This window comes from Ochotona curzoniae, unplaced genomic scaffold (genome assembly GCF_017591425.1).
Source record: "Ochotona curzoniae isolate NIBS_2020 unplaced genomic scaffold, NIBS_Ocur_1.0 contig_4645, whole genome shotgun sequence".
Classification (NCBI taxonomy): Eukaryota; Metazoa; Chordata; class Mammalia; order Lagomorpha; family Ochotonidae; genus Ochotona; species Ochotona curzoniae.
Genome location: NW_024466353.1, coordinates 1817160 through 1838763, shown reverse-complemented (window position 1 = coordinate 1838763; position 21604 = coordinate 1817160). Strand labels below are relative to the sequence as shown.

At 52.0% G+C, this 21604-nt stretch overlaps 1 protein-coding gene across 1 annotated transcript; it reads right to left on the bottom strand.

The window, feature by feature from the left end:
• Nucleotides 1-1026: 1026 nt before the first annotated feature.
• KLHL42 (kelch like family member 42) lies at nt 1027-19579 on the bottom strand. Its single transcript, XM_040987457.1, has 3 exons — nt 18605-19579; nt 7442-7635; nt 1027-2969 (listed from the first exon to the last, which is right to left on the bottom strand). Exons 1-3 carry the CDS (start codon nt 19474-19476, stop codon nt 2518-2520), a joined length of 1518 nt encoding a protein of 505 aa, XP_040843391.1. The 5' UTR covers nt 19477-19579; the 3' UTR covers nt 1027-2517.
• Between the last annotated feature and the right edge of the window lie 2025 nt (nt 19580-21604).

Here is a 21604-nt window from a genome sequence, read left to right as displayed (position 1 = left end):
GCTTCAACATGTCAGTGGGGTTGATGTGCACAGCAGGAAGGATGCCATCCTAAAACCCGAGGGCCAGCTTGCACTAAACAACCCACCTGGCTCCAGCACCATTAGGGTCCCAGACTCAACTCTTTGGTAAACTCTTGTATCTGGCGGAGAGCTATAGTATGCACCGTTAATGCATGTGTACACACATATTAAATCTGATTTATAAAAGAGCTTGTGGCTCGGCATAGGCCTTCACTTGGTCCAAGAATCTAGTTGTTGGCATTAACAGACGCAAAGAATGTAATCAGGAAAAAGACTAACTGGTTGGCAGAAATATCGTGTTGCATACAACCTGGTCGTGTGCAAGCTGATTTCCCAACTGTCTGTCCAGTACTAACTCAACTGGCTAAGGCATTCTGAATATAGAGCGTATTGAGCCTTGAGGAGGTTCAGCTCGGGGTAGGCATTTGGCAGGTAAGCTGACACCCACACGCCATGTCCCAGTGCCAGGGTTAGAGACCTCGCTCGAGCTCCCAGCTTCCTGCAAACACGCACCCTGGGAGACAATGGTGAGGGCTCACGCAGCTGGGGTTTCTGCCACACAGGTCAGAGTCCTACCTAGAGTTCCTGCCTCCTGGCTTTAGCCCAATCCAGTCCCAGCAATTGTGGACACCTGCGGGATGAGGCAGAGCTTGGATACACGCGTTCACCTGTGCGTTCTGTCTCTCCCCTTCTTCTCTGCCTCTAGAAGGAAAAAAAAAACACACACACTCTACAACAAAAGTTAGAACTACCTAAAATAAATTAATTTTAATTAATCTATGTAATGAAATAGGTGAATGGGGATTCAATTCTATTTATAAATTAAAACAAACCTATTGGTTTATACCCAGGAAAATTTCAGTTCATATTTTTTAAAGGCTTAGTGTTCGAGCATAAATGGATATGGCTTAGAAACCCTTACCCAGGGCTTGGCGTGGACTGCCAAGCAGACTGTATGGTGAGGAGATATGTAGACCTGTATCCGCATCTAACATAAAGGTCGGCCTCATTTCCCGAATAGAAGTGCTCCTGACAAGTTGTGCAAATGGCAGTTCTACAGCTAGACCCCTGTTCTACATTGACTGAGGCCACGGCATACAGAACTTGGGGCCACCTCTCCCAGGGACAGGGGAGAGAGCCCCCCACCCACCTGTGTGGTGCCGACATCCTGGAGCTGCTGAACACAGGAATCCACTGTGATGGTTCCCTGGCGACTGCTTTCCTAAGGGACCTCCTAGAGCAAGCCTCCCTGTGGTCAAAGGACATCCACCTGCTGCTCGTGCGGAAACAGGGTCACCAGCTCCCAGGTTCCCTGATTCCGCTAGAAAGTCTCAGCGAGTGATCGAGGGTATTTTTCATTCACAATATAATCCTCTCCATGTTCCTTAGCAATATGCCAAGGAACGCTGCTCTAGGCCTGGCAGAAGCCTTAACCCACTTGTCCTGAGCTCCAGGGCAAGCACTTAATCCAGTTCAGAAATATCCTCAGCGGCCGAGCCATTCTGTCCAGGACACAGCTTGCCTCTCTGAAAGAAACGTTTTATGCCATTCTCACCTCAGCGCAAGAGGGCAAAACACAAATGACAAAGCTCCAATCGATGCAGCCGGATGCAGAGACGAAAGCATTGTGTTTCGGGTGTTAAAAACTAAGTTTGATACATTCCACATAACGTAATTTTTACAGGTTAAAAAAAAAAATACTGCTTTTCTTACTAGGTGTTGCCATCCCATTGAAACTTTAGACCTGGAGTCTGAGAAGGCCGCAGAGTGTCAGCCCTTCGCACAGCTCCCCCTCGGAATGCCTGGTGGCCATGACCACATCTGTTGCCCACTCACCTCTGGGTGGAGCATTCACAATCATATAAAAAAAAACCCTGGCATGCCAGCAGAGGATGGTCCCTCCTGAGTCCTGGGGAGGATTCCGAAGGGTTTCTTGGGCCTATGTGTCCTGAACGGTCACAGGCAGGTCAACTATAGAAACACGGAACCCTGTTGTAAACACACTAGAAGCACGAGTGGGCGTGAGTGGGACACGGGGGAGAGGAGGGAGGACGGCAGTGCAATGGGAGGCCCTTCAAGTAAACTGACCAACAGAGAGACCTCACACTGTAGGGACCGAAGAGATCTCGAGCGACCACAGTGACACAGTTTTCAAGTCACCTCCTCACTCACAGCCCTCTCCCTGCCTTTGGTCCTCTAGCCAGCAGACTCAGGGGTCCCACCCTTGAACGACGGGCCCCAGGGGATCGTGTCTGCATGAACGTGTCCTGGCGGACTTGCTCCCACCATTTCAGAATCAATCCTTTAAAAACTCATTGTTTTGGTCTCCATCCTTCATCCCCTCCCGACCCTCCCGCCTACGTGTTTTCAAGTAATTAGTTCAAGGAAGCTTATTTACAGCCGGTACTAAACACGTGTGACCCACGCCTCCCCTTTCAAATCAACCTTCCCAGGTGACGGGACCCTGTCACCACCACAGCATAACGTCAGCCCTGGTCACGCTTCTGCCTTGTTGGGCAAGTACAGCGAGGAGACCAGCAGGTTGTGGCCAAAGGCTGGGAAGCGGCGGAAGGCTTCCCAGCTGTCAGAGAAGATGTTGTACTTGAGGAAAACCCGGTGTTCCAGGCTGGTGGACAGGGTCACGTCCCTGCTCATGATGTAGATGCCGTCGTTGTGCAGCGCACACGTCAGGTTGAGCCCCGACTTGGACGTGTTCTCCTTGAGGTAGAACCACTGCCGCGTGACGGTGTTGTAGGACTGCACGGTGAGCATGTCCTCGCTCTGGCTGCCCCTGCGGCTGGGGTCCAGCTCGTGCAGGCAGCCCCCAACGATGTAGATGGTCTCCTCCACCGACACCATCTGCTGCTTGCGGATGTGCACGTCGCACGTCTCGAACAGCGTCCAGATGTCAGCCGATGGGCAGTACTGCAGGATGTTCATGTTGCGATCTGCAATACAGAAGGAGAGAAGCCAGGTGTGTGACACAGGCCCCCGGAGACAGCACTCTAAGCCTCCGCAGGCGCAGCGTGACCACCAGGCACCGAAGCGATTTCAGAGAACTGGAGGCTGTGCAGTTTGGAGGACACCTGTTAGGGTTCAGCCTCTCCCACGTGCTCCTGGAGCACATCCCTCCTAGAGACGGTCATGGCCTAGTGAGGGGGCATGAACGGCTGGCAGGCAGATGCAGCCCCATGCCACTGGCAGCTGCAGGCCCTGCAGCCATGGGATCAGTGTGAAGACAGTGCCCTCATCAACAGCTGCACAGCCAGTGACAGTGACAAGCACCAGGGCCCCACATTCAGGGTAGCTGGAGGAAACAACGCTGACACACGTCAGGGGAAACACGCTCTCACAGCCGCCTAGTCCCAAGCCTGGAGTTCCCATAGAAACTCCAGAGTTCTTCCTTCTGTCCTCCCTGTGGCTTGAGTGGTAGATCACTCCTGCATGCATAAAAACCAAATGCTACAGGGAGGATGCTCTGACCGGATTTTTAATTAACAGTTGTCTTCTTTAGGCAAAAACACTTGTGGTGCTGGGCTGCTCCACTTGCCCCCAGTTCCCTGCTAATACGCCTGGGAGGCAGCAGAGGAGAGCCCAGAAGCTTGGGTCCCACAGGCCCAGATGGAGTTTCAAGCTCCTGCCTTCCTTCTGGCCTAGTCCCTGTGGTTGTGGTCAGTTGGGGAGTGAATCAGCAGATGGAAGATTGGCTCTCTGTTACCCTGCCTTTCAAACGAATAAATGAAATCTTTTTTAAAGGAGAAAAATGCTTGTAAATTTTATAATATTTAGTTTTGCTTTTCATATTTGAAATTATTCTCTTTCCTCCATGAAAGAATAAATGGGATATTTTAGCTTCAGTGGACAGGGGAAAAAATGCACTGAGTTACAGAAAAAGCATGCTTCTGCTCTGCTGTGGTTTAAACGGACAACCCCACAAATTAGAGGAGGGAGGCTCGGCTTGGAACCAGCACGAGAGCTGCCGGGAGACCATGACTCCTCCTCTCTGGCTTCATTCTTCCCCAGCTCTTCCTCCTGCAACAGAAGGAACACACACACACAGCGGGCAGTGCCCAGAGAGCTGGTCACAACCAGGGTACCTCCTAGGAGGGCACAGGCGGAGGCCACGTCCTGCATGTGCCCCTGGCCGCACGCCTGCACCTGTCTGTTTTGCAGGCTTCTACCCAAAGCACATCTCTCTGTAATTTCTCGGGATTCCACGGCTGTGGTCATGCTCACACCAGCAGTCAGCCCCGGGGGAATCTGGGTTGCCGGTCCATCACAGCGCCCTTTGCAACCCAGGTAGTAAAGGAGTCGTTCCAGGGAAGCTTCCCCAGATGCAACATCCAGCTTTGCCGGGTTTTAATGGTGTCTTCTCTGCTTGTTCATGAGGGCTCAGACAGTGGTTCGAGCCATGGGGAACAGTCTTGACAGCTGGTTCTGATGTTTGACCAGCTCACCTTTCTTCCCTTTAGTTACTACAGTCTGCCACTGTGTATAAGTTCACTACTCCAGTGCTGGCAGAGTATCCAATTGGTTCAAGAGCTTCCATAGAAATCATAAGCTATGATTTCCCGATTATAAAACTCTCGCCAGCATAGGAAGGCAGGAAGCCAAGGGCACACTAGGAATGAGTATAAGGACTTCTTTCTAGAACAAATAAACTAGGGTATGCAGGAAGAACTGAAGCAGAGTTCCAGAGCACAAGCCACTGCCCTTGAACCCCCAAAAGGAAGCCCTCAGCCCACACACACAGCCCTGCACCCGGGCCATAGCCATCCCTGCCTGGGATTTGGCACAGGGATTTGCGAAGAGAAATGACAGTGGGTGGCCCAAGAGAGAACGAGGTACCAGGGTGCAGGGTCTCCCCCCAAAAATTCCTTTAGTACCCCGTTGCCGGAGGGGATGAGCCTGCTGCCTGCCACCCAGCCTCTCCACCCACAAGAGACAAACAGATGGACAGGAGTTTTGTCTAAGCAGTTCCTACTTATTGGGGAAATTCAGATTCTTATATAGGGTAAGGGATAGCCTCAGGTCAGGAATTTCAGGAATTCCAGGAGGGGAGAAACTAGCAGCCGATTACTAGGGGAATAACTGCGGAAGCCACCTCCCATAGGCCAGGGGTGGGTGAGCGAGATGGCCCTGGTCAATGAGTATTTCCTTGGAGCTACGTGACTCCTGCCCTGGTTCACGCCCAGGGCTCTGTCCTTGGCTGCCATCTTGCCCGCCAGTGACCTGGACTGTTAGTCGCCATCTTATTGACTTAGTGACTTCTTTGCCCTGAGCCCCACACCAGGGGAGGCTTATGAAGCTACATAATACACCAGAAAGGTTTTCCAGGTCACATCTAAGAACATGTGCTCAGCCAGGGTCAAGGAAAAACTAGGAAATCTACCAGCACATATCCTTCAAGTTATAGGGAGACTTCAACAGGGCCAGGGAAGTCAGGGATGGTGTGATGATGTCAGCACTCAGCAGGGACAGGAAGTCAGGGATGGTGTGATGATGTCAGCACTCAGCAGGGACAGGAAGTCAAGGACAATGTGATGACATCAGCACTCAGCAGGGACAGGAAGTCAGGGATGGTGTGATGTCAGCACACAGCAGGGACAGGAAGTCAGGGATGGTGTGATGTCAGCACACAGCAGGGACAGGAAGTCAAGGACAATGTGATGATGACAGCACTCAGCAGGATAGGAAATGACAGGATGGTGTAATGATGTCAGCACTCAGCAGGATAGGAAATGACAGGATGGTGTAATGATGTCAGCACTCAGGACAGGAAGTCAGGGATGGTGTGATGACATCAGCACTCAGCAGGGACAAGGGACTTTCAGGTCAATATGATGACTCAGTCACACGATGCAGATGTCACCCAGTCATCTGGATTCAGGGGTTCAGGGGTGAGTATGCTACCTGAGAAAAAAGTGGACAGGAACTCAGATGGAGCTCTGAGAATACCCCACAATGATGACAACATGGAGTGATAGAAAGCACACAGAGGTGGGCATTGGCCGGGGGGTTAAGATGCTGAAATGCCAGTGCCTCCCAGAAGAGCCCCTGTTTCCTACCAGTGCCACCCATGTGGCCAACCTGGACTGAATCCAGCTCTCAGCTTGGGCCTGGCCCATCCCAATGGCTGTGGGCCACTGGCGCATGAAACCAGTAGGTGGGATGCTCTTTCTCTCTCCAGCACAATACTTCCAACACATTCTTCTCTCTCTGGACACATTCCAATCTCAGGGGGATGAAGGTGGTCCCCCAGATTTCCCCTCCTCTTCCCTGGAACCTGTGACTGGAACCAGGGTTGGAAACAGGTTCTCTACAAACACAAGTTCAAGCTCTTGAGATGAGCTCCCCCAGGGTTGAGCCCAGGAGACAAAGGAGGACAGATGTGTGCATGGGCGAGGGCCACATGAAGACTGAGGCCAGACCAGCTTTGTCACGCTGGCAGAGGCCAAACAGGGTCCTCCCCTGAGCATCCCCAAGCTGTATGGCCTAGCTGACACCTCATTTTCTGTGAGTCCACAAAACTGAGTTAACGCATTCTTGTGTTCGTAGGCCAACAAGTTCCTGTTAAGCTGTGTGCCAGTCCCAGGAAGGAAGGTAGTACATGGCCCACCTTCCCTTCCTCATGTCCCCCCCATGATTCTGTCAAAATTCTCTGCTGGGGCACAGAGTTGTGGCACACGAGGTAAAGAAATCAACACCCCATAAGTTTGTGTTCTAGCGGCTATGCTTCTGAACCAGTGCCCTGCTACTGGTCTACAAAAAGCAGGAGAAGATGGTCAGAGTGTTTTGGCTTCTTCCATCCATGAAAGAAGCTCCTGGTTCCTTCTGGCTTCAGTCTGACCGTGGACATTGTGGCCATGTGGGGAAAAAATCAGTGGCTAGAAGATCTTTCTTCTGTTTCTCCTTCAATGTCTATAACTTTTAAAAAATAAATAAATCTTTGAAAAGAAATCTTCTGGAGCCAATGTTATGTCCTAACAGGTAAGGCTGCTCCCTGTAATGTCAGCATCCCAGTGCTAGCCTACTGAAGTCTTGGCTGCCCCACTTTATATCCAGCTCCCTTCTCACATCCCTGACTCCTGACTTCAGCTTAGTCCAGCTCAGGCCATTGCAGCCATTTGGGGAGTGAACCAGTGGATTGAAGATTCTATTTCTCTTCTCCTTCTCTCTCTCTATAACTCTGCCTTTCAAAGACAATAAATAAATCTTTTTTAAAAAAATGCTATCATACACACCGAATAAATCAACCACTCACACAAGGTCTCCGCCACGCTGGCTATCAGTAGCACAGAACTATTTGGTGTTTGCTGCATCGACTCACAGCCCTGCGCAGTGGAAAGTTCCACCTGTAGCCTCTGCCTGGCCACCCATGTGAATGCATCAGCAGTCACATGCTGGGCCCTTCACGTACCTCGGGTGGTGTAGCCTCCAATGACATAAATCTTGCCCTTACACTCGCACGCAGAGAACTCGGCCAGAGGATTGGGTAAGGGTGCCACAAAATTCCAGGTGTCCTGCTCGGGATTGTAACACTCCACATTAGACACAGCCTGGCCGCCCACGGCGTACAGCTTGGAATTCACGGCCACAAGCTTGAAGTTGGACCTGGAAGACAGACACGGACAGCCTGCTCAGTCCTCTGACCCCTGAGAAATGGAATGGCAGCATGAAGGCCAAGAGGGGAGCACTCTATCAGCCAGACCTATGGAGATGATTAAATGGTCTTTCTCTGAAGCCATGGACCATTCAGCCAGAGGACAGAAGAACAATGGGGTGATTCTTAAAATGTCACCCTTGTCCCAGGGAGTCCCCAGAAACAGCTCACTCTCTGAAGGTTAGCAGTACAGCAAGCACTAATCGTACACAGCCATAGGCCAAGAAACTAAGAGACATGGCATACACTGAACCCAATTAACATACTGACCGTGTACGTACAGACCTATTTTTTGCCATAATACCCTAAACAATAGAGTAAAACAATTTACACAGTGCTGAGTTTTGAAAGTAATGTGTGTTTAAGCAGCTGATTGGCATGCCTATATCCCATAGCAGAGCACAGGAAATGGAGTCCCAACTCTTCTTCCAGTCCAGCTTCCTGCTAATGAGCCTAGGAGGCAATGGAGGATGGTCCAAGGGCTTGTGGAAGACCCACATGGAATCCCTGGCTCCTAACTTCCACCTGGCCCAACCCTGGCTACTGTGAGCATCTGGAAAGTGAACCAGTGGATAGAAGCTACTGCTCTCCTTCTGTTATTTTGCCTTTCAAATGAATAAATATACACTTTTTAAAAATAACTTTAGGGCCCAGCACACAGCCTAGTGCCTCGCCTTGCATGCAGCAGGATCCCATATGGGCATGGGTTCATGTCCCAACTGTTCTACTTCTCATCCAGCTTCCTGCCTGTGACCTGGGAAAACAGTAGAGCATGGCCCAAAACCTTGGGACCCTGCACCTATGTGGGAGACCCAGAAGAAGCTCCTGGCTCAGGAGCAGCTCAGTACCTGCCATTGCAATTACTTGGGAGTGAACCAGCAGATGAAAAATCTTTGTCTCTCCTTCTCTCTGTAAATCTGCCTTCCCAGTAAAAATTTTAAAAATCTTTAAAAGAAAAAGTAACCTACAGATAATTACAATTATACAGGAGGATGTACATAAACCATATGCAAATTATATGCAAATACTAGCTCACTGCAAGAAAGGACTTGAATACTCATGGATCTTGGAATCATGGAGGCTCTGGAACCCATCCCTCAGATACTAACTTTGAGCCCTGTGTCCAGCAAAACACGAAACTCTGCCCAGAGGCTCTGGACACTTGTCAGGTATATCGAGCAATTGGTTTGCTTCTTTGTGACACACAGGAACTGACAGGCCCTCTGGGAGCCAGGAAGGGTTGCACTGGAGATGGCGTTCACAGTTGGCCATGCTACAGGCCTCAGCCACAGTTCCCACAGCACTTGAGGCAGTGGGGTGCAGCCACATGAAGAGCCCCAGTCCCAGCCCCAGCTCTGTGGCAAGCAGCCATCAACCTCACTCCAGCCACGTCACCTCCTCACCTCCACCCTCCACAATGGGAACCAGATCCTTGGCAAGGTGGCTGGGCACTTAAACAGTGCATGAACAGCCATGCAGAGCAGGCTAGGGAGCCCCTCTAATGTACCTCTTCCATGGCTGTGTAGTGTGGTAAGTACACTAAAGCAGGCCTCCACAGGCCTGGATCTCAAGTCTGAATCTGCCATTCAATTATTTTTGTGACCACTTAACCAGGCTGAGCATCAAATTCCTGAAGAAAAACAAACAAACAAACAAACAAACACAATACATCTGAAATCAACGGTGGATCACACACATAATACAAGTACTATTGCAACTTCTCAGCATTTTTCTTTAACTGCAAAACAAAGATGCTAAATGCAGTGAATTCTAGGGCCATATCTAATTCCAACACAAGGACAACTTCAAAAGTAACAATATTCTAGGAAGAATGGAAGAAGACACCACAGACGAAAATGCATGTACATAAGAGGGTAGATGAAGATGTGACAGCAGGCTGGCATTATGGCACAGAGCATTCAGTCGTCACCAGCAATGCTGGCATCCCACATAAGGGCACAGTTTGAGTCCTGGCTGCTCTAATTCTGATTCAGCGCCCTGCTAGGGCACCTGGGAAGGCCGAAGATGGCCTTCTTTGGCGCTTGTCAACCATGTGGAAGTCTCAGACAGAGCTCCTGTCTGGCCCAGCAGAGGGAGTGACACAACTAATGGATGATCTCTTTATCACTCTGCATTTCAGATAGAAATCTTTAAAATGTGACAGTGAACAAGACACCCATGCTTGACCTAAGAGGTGTTCAGCACACACAGAGATGCACATAAAGCAGGAACTGTATCAGGGCTCCGGTCTCAGTGTATCCTGCCAAAGGTCCCATGTGAGCAGCTCTGGGGAGAGACAACCAGGGCTGGGTCAAGTCCATGACACTAGGCTCCCACCACTCCCCACACCCAACACTGGTGCTATTATCTTCCTTCCTTATCTTTCTTCTTTCTTTCTCTTCTCCGAGAGTGACTTTACAAGAGGAGGCAGAGAGAGACCCAAGGTAGCGCACCTGCTCTGTGTCACCCATGACATTACATCACATTACAGAAAAACAAGGAGGTCCTCAGGGGTCACCAAGCAGATGCTGGCGCCTTGCCCTTGGACCTCCGGTCCCCAGAACCACAAGCCAAATAAACCTGTGTCCTTTACAAATGAGCCGGTGTGTGGTCTTCAGTTACAGCAGCAGCAAACAGCCTGAGACAATGGGTAACAGTCACCCACTGAAGAGTCAAGACTTGTTGACAATGTTCGCACTTAAGCGCATTTTTGTTTAGTTTTGTTCTATTTTTCAAGTTACAGAGTCTTCACCTAGAGCCCCATACTGTCCTTGACACCCGGGTGGCCATGCAGTTTCCATGCCCACAGACCTCCCTGGTGGTAGTGCCTGGGATGGCTTGGGCTGTTCAACCCTTCCTGTAGCCAATGGGCCTTAAAATCCAACCATGACGCTCTCTCTCCATGTGTGCAAATTTGAGGAGCCAGAGGAAATAATGCTGGGGTGTGAGCACCAAACCTCGGCAGCCCACAGTTTGTGCTTGCTCCCCAAGGTACACAGATAGTAAATTTCATGAAATCAAAACAATTGCTTATTCATCTAGTGTAATCACCAGTCCTGAGCAAGCATGGAGGGCCATGAACAGGCAGTTAAAAATAAACAATTTCTGTTTCTCCAGACCCCAACACGCTCAAATTCACTTGAAGGGAAGACAAAAACTGTTGGTTGCTGAATTTAAGAAACTGCTGTTCAAACTAAAGAGGCCCACACTGCCCCCGGCCATGAGTCCTGGCAGGCACAGGGCAACCACGGCCCCACTGAGAGCTGGGGGAACCCAGGTGATTATGCACTCTCAGGGCATCTCTGCCTCAGTTTCCCCACCTAGAAGGTGGCGATCAGAGCACAAGGGCTGATGTCATGACTCCTGGGTTAAGTGACAGTCTGCAGTGCCACCATCCCATTAGGAGCGTTGGTTTCAGTCCCCAGCTAGTCTGCTTCTGAGCCCAGCTCCCAGCTAATGTGCCTAGCAGGCAGGCAAACCGCTGCCATGCGGGAGACCCGGACGAAGGTCCAAGGTCCTGGCTGCCATGGTCATTTGGGGCTGAAAGAACTCTCCGACTTTCCCTCTCTGCAACTCTGCCTTTCAAATACATAAATCAATCTTAAAAACAGAGAAGGAGGATAGGGTAGGGTAGCGCAGTAAGAGCGGAAAAGGAGGACCCTTGGGAAGCAGGTGCTCCCTGTAGGCCCCCAGGGGACTCCTGTGTGCCACAGCCCATGCTCTGCAGCTCACGGAGGCCAGCTTATCACTTGGCAGGGCAGCAGCAGCTGGCCAGGCCATGCTCCACGGCTCCAGCCACAACGTCCCCTCTCATCCACAAATTCTCACCACCCAGCACCTCTTTCCAAGCTTCCAAAAACAACTCCTCTGTACTTCCCCTCTTAAACAGTGAATCCCAGCCCCCAACTGCTTCTGAACAATAGCACCTCCCCTTGGATTTCTTGATCTCCATCCCCTACATCTTCAGCAGGTAAAACGGATTTAAAACTTGTAGTGACTTGATTTACTCCCAGTCAGCAGGGACGCGGACGAGAACTCAGGTGCAGCAGCAGTGACTGATCTTCTAACTCACTGGTAAGGAACAGGACACTCTCTAGGACAGGCGCTGTGACACACAGGGCAAGCACCCTAGGGATGCCGCACCCCACCCTGCTCAGCTGGGATGGAGTTTCACTCCACTTCTGATCCCACTTCGTCCTAATGCCGAGGGCAGCAGTCTGATGGCTCAAACTCCTAAGTTTCTCCACCCATGTGTGAGACTCAAATGGAGTTTCTGGCTGGTGACTTCAGCTTGGCCCGGCCCTGACAGTTACAGCCATGGGGGGGAGGAGAGTGAACCAGCAAATGGAAGATCTTTCTGTCTTCCTCTCTCTCTCTCTAGCTCTCTGCTTTTCAAATAAATTTTTTTAACATAATTAAAAATAATTTCTATATTCTTAAGGCTAAGTCATGGGAAACATGCTCCACATCAGGGGGCAGCGAGCAGTTACCAGCAGTAGCTGTGGCAGCCATGGGGTGCTCCGACAGGTGACTCAGCTCAGCCCTATGAAGATGTGGGAAGGGGCTGAGCACCCAACACCTCGGCTTCCCCTTTGGGAAATGGCATCCATCACAGGGAGGCTGCGAGGGGGAAACAGGAAGTGACAACTTAAAGGGGTGCAGAGCATGAACGCACTGAGCTGCGACTCAGTGGTTCTGGAGATGGTTTATGTACAATGCCAAGACCCGTTCTTAGCTGCCCAAAGCATTCTGTGTTATCTGTGGACCACCCAGCCAAAGGGCCCCCATTTCCCCATTGCCTGCCTTCTGCCACTACGCTAGGTACTAACCACCTCCCATTCCAAGCCCCAACCACCACCACTAGCCTGGAGCTAGAAGGGCAGGGAAAATGATAGAAGAACAAATCCTGCAGGACAGCTTTGTGGCACAGCATGTTAAGCTACCACCTGCAATGCCAGCAGCCCATATGGGTGCTGGTTCAAGTATCAGCTGCTCCACTTCCATTCCAGCTCCCTGTTAGTGTGTCTGGAAAGGCAGTGGAAAATGACCCAGGTACTTAGGCTGCCTAACCCACATGGAGACACAGATGTAGCTGCAAGTTCCTGACCTTGGCCTGGCTCAGCCATTTGTGGAGTAAACCAGAGACAAAGGACTCAGCAGCCAGGCCCTTCCAGGGTCGCTGGCGACAGTGCTGCAGAAGGCAAGCAACCTCGTAGTCATGGGAGCAGTGTTTGCAGGTTAAATCCCCGCCACGTTTGCCCCAGAGAGCAGTGCTGCAAATCTGGACTCTGTGCCACTTCTGGCCAGCTCCAAACACACAGGTGTGACACCAGACATCTCCTTCCCACTCGCTGCCCAGCACCACTTTCTCAAGAAAGCAAAGGGTTTCATGGAACCCTCCAGTCTCACCTGCTGTGGATGACACCTGCCCATTGCACTGCCTCCACCCATCTTCCAAGTGACAGTCTCCATCTGCTCTGGATCGAGGGACTTGCCGCATGTTGAGGTATAGCCAGGGGCCAAAACCAGCCTATATTAGCCAATGTGCCAAGTTTCTCCTAGCACAGTACCTGTCCCAGGAGCGTCACCTGGAAGCACCCCCGCACTAGTTCCCATCCATCTGAATCAGCATCTACATTCTTCTACTTTAAGTGCCCAGGGGCAGGAGCCACATCATCTATGAGGGGTCGGCAGGTGGTGAGGTGTTAGGAAGCCTCAAGAAACTCAGAGAACACAAAACAAGCCCTGGGTTCCACAACTGGTTGCAGCAAATCACCTCAGATTTCAATTCCATTTCCATGCACGTCCCTATGTATTTCTGTTTACCTGATAATAACCCATAAGACATTGGGGCCTTCAGGAGCTGGGTGCAGCTGAGGTACCCCAGTCCAGGAGGAATTCATGCACCTGTTCTGGAGAGGAAAAAAAATTTTTTAAGAAGAAAAGGAATTTGCATCAAGACGGCCTGCCTACAAGCCAAAAATTTAGGGACCCTGTGGATGTCAGTGGACATTTGCGTTTCATGAGCGTACTGCCCACACACGTTGCGGAGCAGGGCACTTATTTTTATCATGCCTCCCTTTGCTGCCTCTGTCTCAGGGAAGCCACCTCCCAGAGCACTGGTGAGGAAGAGGGAACTCTCCTCAGTCATCTCTCTTCATCTCTTATGCCTTTCTCTGCCACTCAAATGATTTTTAATGACCAATGAAAATGTATCATAAAAACATCTGTTGAAAAAAAAAATCTCTAACTGCAAAATACTTAAGATTAACCCTAAAAAAAAAAAAAAACGTAGCAAAATCACAATGGAGACAAGGACCACAGTGTGACCCCTATAACTGAAACGTGGATCGGCGGTGGGGAGGCACCGCATCACAACACCAAGACCCCGTCTCTGTATTAGCCTACAAACATCACATCGTCTCATCCGGAATTCCAACGGGACAGGACACACCAACTGTAAAGCAGACCTAAAGAAGAAAATGTGTACCGCCCCACCCAACAAAATAACCAAGAGAATAAAAGCAGAGCCAAGTCAGGCAATTCTACAAGACCGCCACAACATAAAAACGTGTCATGATGCAACAACAGGAAGTCCACTAGCTTGGAAACAGGAGAGCCATGAGGACTGAATCTGCGAATCACCATGAGAAGGAGGGGGACTGGGGAGACATCTATGAAAAACGCTGTGACCTTCCATTGTGCATCATGGGACGGTAACTGCTGGATGGAGAGAGTGGCAACAGAACCTGATACCCAGTAGTTTTATATGCCCAGCTCGCAGGCGCCTTTCTTACCCATGACATACAACCAGAAAGACAAACGTAACCTGACTACAAACAAAACCAAGCTTGCTGCTCCTCCAGGAACACAACGCACACCTGAAACTCAAACCTAGAAGAATGCAAGCCTGGTTCTTGCTGTTGCTGGTTGGTTTGTGTTTTTGAAAAGCACAGAGACACTTGGCTGCTATCTGCTGGTTCATTGCCCTAAATGCCTGCTGTAGCCAGGACTAGATGGGGAAGCCAGGCTGAAGTCGAAGCTGCAAGCCAAGAGTTCAACCCAGGATTTCCACATGGGCACCAGGGACCTACCAACTGGCCCTCAGGGAACGGGCTGGGATCCAAAGCACAGCTGGAACTCAAACCCTGCCACTCTCATGTGAGACACAAGCACTCTAACTGGCAGCTTATCTACTAAGCCAAAAACCTCCCCTTTTCACTCAGAGTAAGCTGCCAACATTTTAAAATTAGGATATTTAGGGGCTGGCATGGTGGCACGGTATGTCAAGCCACTGCTTGAGATGCTGGTAACCCACATCAGAGCACCAGTTCGAGTCCTGATTACTCCACTACTGAGTCAGCTCCCCACAAATGGGCCTGAGAAAGTAGCAACAGATGGCCTGAACACAAGGGCCCCTGCCACCCAGGTGGAAGGCTCAGATGCAGTTCCAGGCTCCTGGCCTCAGCCCAGCCCAACCGCAGCTGCTGTGGCCTGTCATTGACACTCTTTCAAAGAAATGAATACATCTTAAAAAGATCAGGATATCTGGTCCAGCAGCATTCTGGTCTTGCTGCCATTGGAAATAACCAGCCGTGGCAGAGTGCTCCCTTGCAGGTGGCAAGTAGGTCCATGGACAATGTGGCCTCCCTCCGGCTTCCACCCCTCCACTTTGCTTGACTGCTCGCTGTGGGAGCTCCTTTCCTGGAGCCCAAAAAGAAAGCAAAGCTGAGGAGAGGTTCATCCCACTATCTCACAGACCAAAGGTCACAACCTCGTGGTGGGCACCTGATGAGAGGGGAAGCGACTCAGGGCAGTGCACTGCAGAGCAGTCCCTGGTGGCACAGCCAAACTGGCAGTGCCCCACACACAAGGCCAACGGCCTCCAAGTTCTTCCTTTTTGTCCATCATCCTGTGTGTTTGTTCACAGGAGCTGCGACGATCAATGCATCGGTGTCCGTACATTCAGAATAAAGACATGTGTACAGACATACTTTTCTTCATGTCATTAGCAGTTCCTTCTGAAAAGTATGTAGACATGCTATCCAAATGCTTTTTTAAACGGACAGAAAGGCAATTCCTGGCAAGGAGGGTTGGTGTTTGCATGCACGCAGCCCATAGCGGAGTACCTCATTCAGGCCCCTGGCCCTGCTTCACATTGCACCTTCCTGCGGCAATTGACACTCAAGGGCTTGGATCCTGCCACCCATGCAAAAGACATACATTGAATCTGCAACTCCAGGTTTGGGCTGGTCCAGTCCAGGCTGGTGTAGGAATAGATTATCTCTTTTAAAATATGAAAGTAAGTATTTATTCTAGGGTCCAGCGCAATGGCTCAATTGGCTAATTCACCCTTGCAAGTGCCAAGATCCCATATGGTTGCAAGCTCATCTTCCAGCTGCTCCACTTCCCATTCAATTCCCTACTTATGGGCCTGGGAAAGCAGCAGACAATGGCCCAAGTCCTTGGGACCTTGCACCCACATGGGAGACCTGGAAGAAGCTCCTAGCTCCTTTCTTCTGATTGGCTTAACTCCAGCCATTGTACATCTGGAAAGTAAATTAATGAATGGAAGAGCTTTCTCTTTGTCTTTCCTTCTCTTGTAAATCTGCCATTCCAATAAAAATAAATATACCTGTAAAAAAAATTATTTTAGGGCACTTCACAGTAGCCTAGCGGCTAAAGTCCTCGCCTTGCATGCACCAGGTTCCTATCTGGATGCCAGTTCACATCCTGGCTATTCCACCTCCCTTCCAGCTCCCTGCTTGTGGCCTGGGGGAGGATGACTCAAAGCCTTGAGAACCTGTACCCACGTGGAAGACTAGGAAGAAGCTCCGGGCTCCTGGCTTCGGAATGGCTCAACTCCAGTCATTGCAGCCACTTAGGCAGTGAACAGAAGATGAAAGATATTTCTGTCTTTCCTTCTCTCTGTAAATCTAGCTTTCCAATAAAAATAAATAATTTTTTTCAAAAAACATTTTAAAAAGGACTGCCTGGGGACCAGTGCCATGTGTGGTTCAAGTTCCAGCTGCTCCATTTCCCATCCAGGTCCCTGCGTGTGGCCAGGGAAAGCAGCAGAGAATGGTCCAAAGCCTTGGGACCCTGCACCCATGCAGGAGACCCAGAAGAAGCTGTAGGATCCTTACTTCATCCTAGCCCAGCTCTGGCCACTGATGCCATTTGGGGAGTAAATCAGTGGATGGAAGATCTCTATGTTTCTCCTCTCTCAAATAAATAAAAATAAATAAATCATTTTTAAAAATCAGTCTCCCTGGGGAGGCAGGAAAACTGTGTATGGAAAAATGCAGGCACTGTGGCAGGTGTGCTGAGCTGCCATTCTGGGTGCCCATATCCAACACTGCAGTGCCTGGATGCCCTGCGTCTGATTCAGTTTTCTGCTACCACACACCCTGGGAGGCGGCAGAGGATGGTTCCCTGCACCCACACAGAAGGCCAGCATGGACTTCCTGGCTTCTGGCTTGCCAAGCTCTGGCTGTGAACGGTGTCTGGAGACTCTGCCTTTCAAATAAACCATAAATAGAAAAAGAAAAAGAAAAAGAAAAAGAAGGTGTTAGAGGAAAACACATCACCCTGCAGTCAAGGAGGGAGTGGAAACAGGCCTCTCCACTCCTCCCGACCTTCCCTTTTCTCCGTTTGTGATGAGGATGAAGTGTTATTTTGTATCCTCAGGAAAGCTGCAGACTTTCCCAAAGAGCACCAGGCAGGGTGGAGGAAGTCAAGCCAGTGTGGCCCAGACAGCGCTGTGTGGGCAGCACGCAGAGCCCAGCACCTGGATGCCAAGGCCGCCACACGCGGCAAGGCCCGCCCTGCGACTCCACAGCACGGCAGGCACGAGGAAGGTGGGGCTGCGGAAAAGGCCATGATCCAGCCCTCCACCCTCACTTGTCGATTCCATCCCGGCTCCTTGCTCTGCTTCCCTTCCCACCACCACACTCCTTCTCTTTCTCTCCTCAAGTCACCCACGCTCACAGCGGTGGGCGTTTGAGGGCAGGGAAGGGAGACGGCCGAGGTGACAGAAACACAGTGGGCCCTGTCAGCTCTGTGGAGCCAAAAGAGGGTAAAAAAAAAAAAAAACCCAAATCAAACTTCACAGGTGTATGTGAGTATGCACAGACTTTTTCTCTTGTCATTATTTCCTACAAAAAAAGAAAAAAAAAAAAAAAAGGAATGCAATAATTTACACCACCACAGAACTAGGAATTACAGGTGACGTAAAGTTTTGTGGGGGTGCCTAGGGTAATGGGACGACACTGGCGTCACACAGAAGGCTTTTATAAGGGGCTTTAGCCAGTGCAGAATTTGGTATCCGACTGGGGCCTGGTACCCCGTGGACTGCCTGGAGGCTGGGCTCCAGCTCCACAGGTGACCGCTGCCAGTCCGCTCGGATCGGTGCAAACGGGGAAGTGAGAAGCAGAAAAGAATGAGAAATAGACAGTGAACTTTAGTAACTGTCCAGTAACTGTGTACCCGAGCAGTGCCCCAGTGTGGAAAGCTCCAAAGTCACTAACAATTAAAACCTAACAAGCACCCCCAGTCAGTGCCACAGGTTACTGGCCCACGTGTCTTTAGAATCACCATCAGAACCTGAAAACTTAAAAAAAGGAAAAATAAAAATCTGTAAAAATAAAACTTAAAGAGCAAGAACAAAAAAAAAAAAAAAAAGAGTAAGTTACCCTTCTAGGAAGTGACTTTTTTTTTTGCCACCAGGAGTCAAAATCCTTGCTCAAGAACACCACACCTGCCCTGTGGGCCACCCAGGCTGGCTGGCTGGTGGACCTCATGCTGAGGCCTTGCTCTGCCAGAGCCAGGGTCAGCCACGCCCCCCCGGGGGTGCCAACCCTCTCCCACTCCCAGCACACCCAGAGCCAGGAGGAGGGAAGGCGTGGGCCAGGCGCCTACCTCTTCTGGTTCATGGAGGCCACTTGGAGCCACTCGTTGGTGCTGGGGTTGTAGGAATGCGCGGCGGAGATCTCCTGGCTGGTGATCCTATAGCCGCCCACGATGAACAGGTAGTTGTCCAGGATGGCCGAGCCGTAGCCCCTGACGTTGACCAGGTCGGGTGGCAGGTTGTTGGCCAGCGGGAACCAACGCTCGGTCATCTCCTCATACCTGAGCATGGACGGTGGCTCCCCCTGGTAGGGGTGTGGTGCCAGGGGCCCGCCTAGGAAGTCCCCCAGGGCCACGAGGACCGGAGTCCCCGTCATGCGGGCCTCCCTTAGCCTCTGCTTGAGGCTGACGTCCCCCGGGGGCGGGGGAGGCGATGCCAGGAGGTGGAACTGGGGCTTGCAGAGCACCTCGTGGAAATGTACGGCCATAAAGCGCAGGCAGGCGTCCTGCAGGTCGGGCAGCCCGTACACCTGTGCCAGGCGGTACAGCTCCAGGCAGTTGGTGAGCCGCACCTGGGACAGCAGCAGCTGCAGGAGGGACGTGACCTGCAGGAAGGAGGCCGCTTCCACCAGCGCGGCCAGCAGGCTCGCCTCGTCCAGGTCCTCCTCGCCATCGCCCGGGCTGCCCTTGTCGCCTCGCGGGCCCAGCTGCCAACCCTCGCGGGCGCCGCCGGCGTTGATGAAGTCGAGCACGAGCCGCAGGCCCGGCGCGCTCAGGCCGCGCAGCTGCTGCACCTCGGGGCCGCCGGCCTCGGGGCGCAGGGCCTCGCGCATGCCGGAGCGGTAGAGCGCGCGGAAGTAGTCGCTCTGTTCGATGAGCTTCCTCTTGCTTACCGGGTAATAGCGGTCCTCCAGGCGGATCTGCACGACCTCCTCGGCCGACATGGCCGGGCCGCCGCCGCCGCACGCCGGGTCGCTCCCCGCCAGCTCTGCTCGCTCGCCGGGGCCGCGCGGGGCGCGCCGCGGGAACACGGCCGCGGCGGCACCCGGCCTCCCCGGGCGGCCCCTCCTCCGGGGCGGCGGCTGCTGCTGCGACGACGGCGACTCGGTCCGGGCTCCCCCCGCCGTGAGGGCGGCCCTGCTTGCGGGGCTCCCTCAGCACCAAAAAAGGCCGGGTCGCCGCGCTCGGGCTGCCCCGGCCGCCGCCGCCGCGTCAGGCGGGGAGGGAATCCCGGCCCGCAGCCCGCAGCCCGCAGCCTCCACCCGCCGCCTCCCTCGCACTTCCGCCCGCCGGACCCCGCCGCGGGCCGCGCTGCCGCGGGTGGACCCGGCGCGTGAGGCGGCCGGGCAGGTGCGGGCCCAGGGCTGCGGCGTCCCGCGCACACGGGGGAGCCCGGAACCCGCCGCTTTCGCCTCAGCGCCGCTCGCCGGGGGCGGGAGAAGCGAGCGTAGCAGGGAAGGACTGATCAGAGTTCCGGGATGGGAAAGCCAAAGAGACGCCCACCTAGGGGGTCTCCCCGTCACGCCCGGGCCGGCGTCGTGTGGCAGAGGGGGCTGCCCGGCCTGCCCGGCCGTCCTGGTGGGTGTGGTCGTCGGGCAGCAGCCATCTTGCCCGGGAAAGGCCTGGCGGTGGCCCAGGTGGGGCAGGGCGCGCTGCGGCTGGGTGCACGGCGGCCACCTTGGGGGACCATCACCCCCTCTCTTCAGGGACCACTCGTGTCAGTGAAGTTAGCCCGCATGCTCCGTGTTTCAGGGTCGGGCTTTCTGACAGCCGTCACCTGCCTGCTTAGGTTTGGGTGCCTGGGTCAGTGCCAAGGCCTTCAGCAGGCCGAAGATGTGGCCACATTGGCCCCAAGTGCGGACTCTTCCCACCGCTTCCTGTCTTTTTCCATCTCCTCTCAGCTGTTGACAGAACCACATAAATTAAGGCCAAATCAAGGAGTATTGGGGGCTAGCCATGGCGGTGGAGGCTCTGCCCACCCTAGTGGAAGCAAAAGGGTTGAGAGGAGGGGATGTTTGCTTAACAGCCAAAACGAGGATCCCAGGAAGATACTGTGACATGGCAATCTTTGTCCACAGTGAGCAATAACCTGGTGCCAACCAGGAAGTAGGCTTTGGGCCCTACAGAGGTACTATGTAGGACTGCAGGGGCCAGTGCAGCAGGCCAAGCCTTCTCCTGTGGTGGCTTCTGTCCCACCTAGGGGCTCAGAACCTAAGCTCTCGGCCTCATTTATTCTTTTTTAGAGTTGACAGCAGAGAGGAGGAGCAAGATCTTCCGATCATTGGCTCAATTCTCCAATGCGGGGAAGCTGCCCCGCTGGGGCTGGGAACTTCATCTGTGGCAAGGGTCCAAGTACCTGAGTCATCACCCTCTTCCTCCACGGATGTGTACTAGCAGGCAGCCGGACTGGAAGTGGCAATGAGGCTGAATCCATGCCTTCCAGCATGGGATGTAGATCCGTTCTCAGCACCCACTCTAAAGTTGAGGTGTTTAGATTTGTTCTAAGGTTGTCCTTTGACGTGGCGAAGGATATGGGACCAGGATTCAAAGGCACAGAAAGTTTGTTGACTCTTTTAACAACAAAACTTGCAAACTTTTCCAGGCCAAGGTTTGTGAACTGTGTAATACTAATGCAGTATTATTATATATGTATATATGTATATGCACACACATAATGCTTACAGCTTGCAGAAAACAGGTATCTGGATTTATGTTTTTCATCTTCAGATTGGAGTTTTCTTCTTGAATGGCGAGTTGTCACTCCCCTTCAAACCAAGCACTCAGGCAAGATGCTGGTGATCTGATGTTAGGAAGAGGGGAAGGTTCGGCTCTAGAGAAGAAAGTCATCAGTGAAAGAAGAAATTTGACTTCCGATTACATTTTTGCTTCTTACTTTGTAATTTTAACTGTTTCATAGTGAAGTGCTGGCATTTTCCATTTGCTTTATAATATACCAGGAACAAGGAACTAACATGTAAGAGACACAGAAATAATTCCAGTAGGTTCTTGCCTCCTTGGACACAAGTTAGGACAGCAGGCTGGATCTGTGCTGTGTCCTGCCCAGTTCTTTTC

Excerpts from the sequence above, each read along its gene's own strand:
- KLHL42 (XM_040987457.1), bottom strand. The coding sequence starts at position 19,476 with ATGTCGGCCGAGGAGGTCGTGCAGATCCGCCTGGAGGACCGCTATTAC. Across the intron at positions 7,636-18,604 it reads GCCTCCATGAACCAGAAGAG|GTCCAACTTCAAGCTTGTGG; the intron begins GTAGGCGCCTGG and ends TCTGTCTTCCAG. Across the intron at positions 2,970-7,441 it reads TGGAGGCTACACCACCCGAG|ATCGCAACATGAACATCCTG; the intron begins GTACGTGAAGGG and ends TCTGTATTGCAG.